This window comes from Camelina sativa, chromosome 8, assembly GCF_000633955.1.
Source record: "Camelina sativa cultivar DH55 chromosome 8, Cs, whole genome shotgun sequence".
NCBI lineage: Eukaryota > Viridiplantae > Streptophyta > Magnoliopsida > Brassicales > Brassicaceae > Camelina > Camelina sativa.
In genome coordinates, this window is record NC_025692.1 from 27323169 (window position 1) to 27325298 (window position 2130).

At 36.7% G+C, this 2130-nt stretch overlaps 1 protein-coding gene across 1 annotated transcript; it reads right to left on the reverse strand.

Moving 5' to 3' along the window:
* On the reverse strand, positions 23–2065 carry LOC109126022 (sulfoquinovosyl transferase SQD2-like). The gene is made up of 8 exons (XM_019229055.1): positions 1481–2065; positions 1151–1217; positions 925–995; positions 723–840; positions 539–612; positions 390–445; positions 213–296; positions 23–125 (listed from the first exon to the last, which is right to left on the reverse strand). Exons 1-8 carry the CDS (start codon positions 1873–1875, stop codon positions 34–36), a joined length of 957 nt encoding a protein of 318 aa, XP_019084600.1. The 5' UTR covers positions 1876–2065; the 3' UTR covers positions 23–33.

A 2130-nucleotide genomic window follows, 5' to 3' on the forward strand; every position in this document is an offset into this window, starting at 1 on the left:
ATATAATCTACACAACAAAAGTTTATTCTATTTTTACCTCAGTCTTATACGCATTTCTTGAGAACGGAAACGGGGATTGAAGCTTTCTGAATCAACACCCTTATTCCAAAGTCGAAGTTGATTAGCTTCAAAATATTTAAAAGAAGAAGAAAATGTTAGTTTTAAACAATCACAAAGTTTGCTTGACAATGTAATGTTTTATCTCTCTTCACCTGCAGTTGCACCAGCTGCTATAAGATCTTTCCCAATGGCAGCAGAAGGAACTAATGTAAGATCAGCCGCTCTGTGAAGGAATCCTGATAAAAGCTTATTAAAGTTAGTTACATATCACATTACAATAACCAGATAAAAAAGAAGGGTTCGAAATTTGAGAAGCGTATTTTACATACTTATTATAGACCACATTGGTTTTACCAACCAACTAAAAGTGTATCTTGGGATGTATCTGCACATTAACACAAGATTAATCTTCAGAATCATTTCGATAAATCATGAGTTAGAGGACAACAATCTAAATGAGGCAGATAAAGAAACTTACACAGGGACGTGTGTGTGGTAAGACATTACTATAGGTACAGATAGCATTTTTGCAATTGCCAGAGCCCCAAAAACCTTAAAAATCGAGTCATAGAAAAAAACTAAAAAGGTCAAACTGTGGATTCTCAACTTCACTGTTGTGCTAATGTTTAAGTGATAGATGTGAGATTTCTCAAGGGCTTTACCATTATCCCGGGAGATGAAGCGTGTATTATGTCAGGCTTAAAACGTGCAATTTCAGAGATGATTCTTGGACTAAGCGCAAGAGAAAGGGGAACCTTTTGGTAATAAGGGCAAGGAAAGCTGCATAACAGAAGGAGAAATTAGCGATACTACCAAATTAAAAGCATCAATTGAGTATATTCAGTGAACTATAAATGTTGTCACCTTCTTGATCCAATGACTTTGGCTCCGTAAAACTCATCTGGAACACCTTCATGTGTGGTCACAACTATAACCTATGAAGCAAAACGGTTAAATCAGGTAAAGAAAGGGAATAGTTTTTCACTTTACACGTAATTCTAATTCTGGAACAGTTCCTCAAGTATAGTATAGCTCACTTTAGATCATACTAGAATTAGATACTTTTAAATTTAAGAAGAAAAGAACAAACCTCGTCTCCCATTTCACGCAGATACCTAATGAAATTCTGGAATCTGTTTTTGTAACCGGAGACATAGCTGCGGAATCAAATACAACAAAATCAACTTCAATTAAACTCCTCAGACATATATAAATCTGAATACTTTAAAACTCAAAACCGGATACGAAATTTGGTTTTGGCGATCCCATCGTTGCTAAAGTTGTAGACTTTATTATTACAAATAATAACATCGAGAAAACAATACAGGAAAGTCAACTACTAATTAAGAATTAACACAATCCGTTATCACAGAGACATTTCGTCGAACACAAAGCAGGCAAGAGATAGACGACGACTTACGCAAACGGGGAAGGCTCGACAAAGAGAGCAATTCTCCTCGGCTTGGAGAGAGACTCAGGATCAAGAAGCGGAGCTTCAATCTCCGATTCGTCATCATCCCTGACTTCAGTAATAGTCATATCGTCCGACCCAGAAGCCGAAACAGCAGCGTCGTCCCTTCTGATCAGCTTAGTTTGTTTGCGAAGGAAGGTAGTGGGTGGTGGTACTCTCTGGTGGTGACACGAGGCACGAAAGGAGACAGGGGAATGGAGAACAAAAGAACACCTGGGAGAAGAACAAGTGGTTGCAAAGGAAGAAGAACAAGTGTTGTTGTTGGTGTTGATGATGGTCGTGCTAGGAAGCAAAGAAGGAGGAGGAGATAGAGAAAGATTTATAAAGAGAGAAGAACAGGTCATTGCTCTTTTTTTCTTCTTCTTTATAAATTATTAGTTTTGCTGAGGATTTGGGATGTGTCTCTGTTATTAATCGAATTTTTTTTTTTTTGTGTGTGAGGAGAGGGATCGAAGAAAGAATCTGAAGAAGACGAAAATGTTAAACAAATGGTATATCCTCTTTTTTCTGACGCTCAGATTTTAAGCATATGCTTCAATTTGATGTCTTTGTTCTCTGTGTACTTTTTATATAAATATATATCTTTTTTTTTTTTTTTT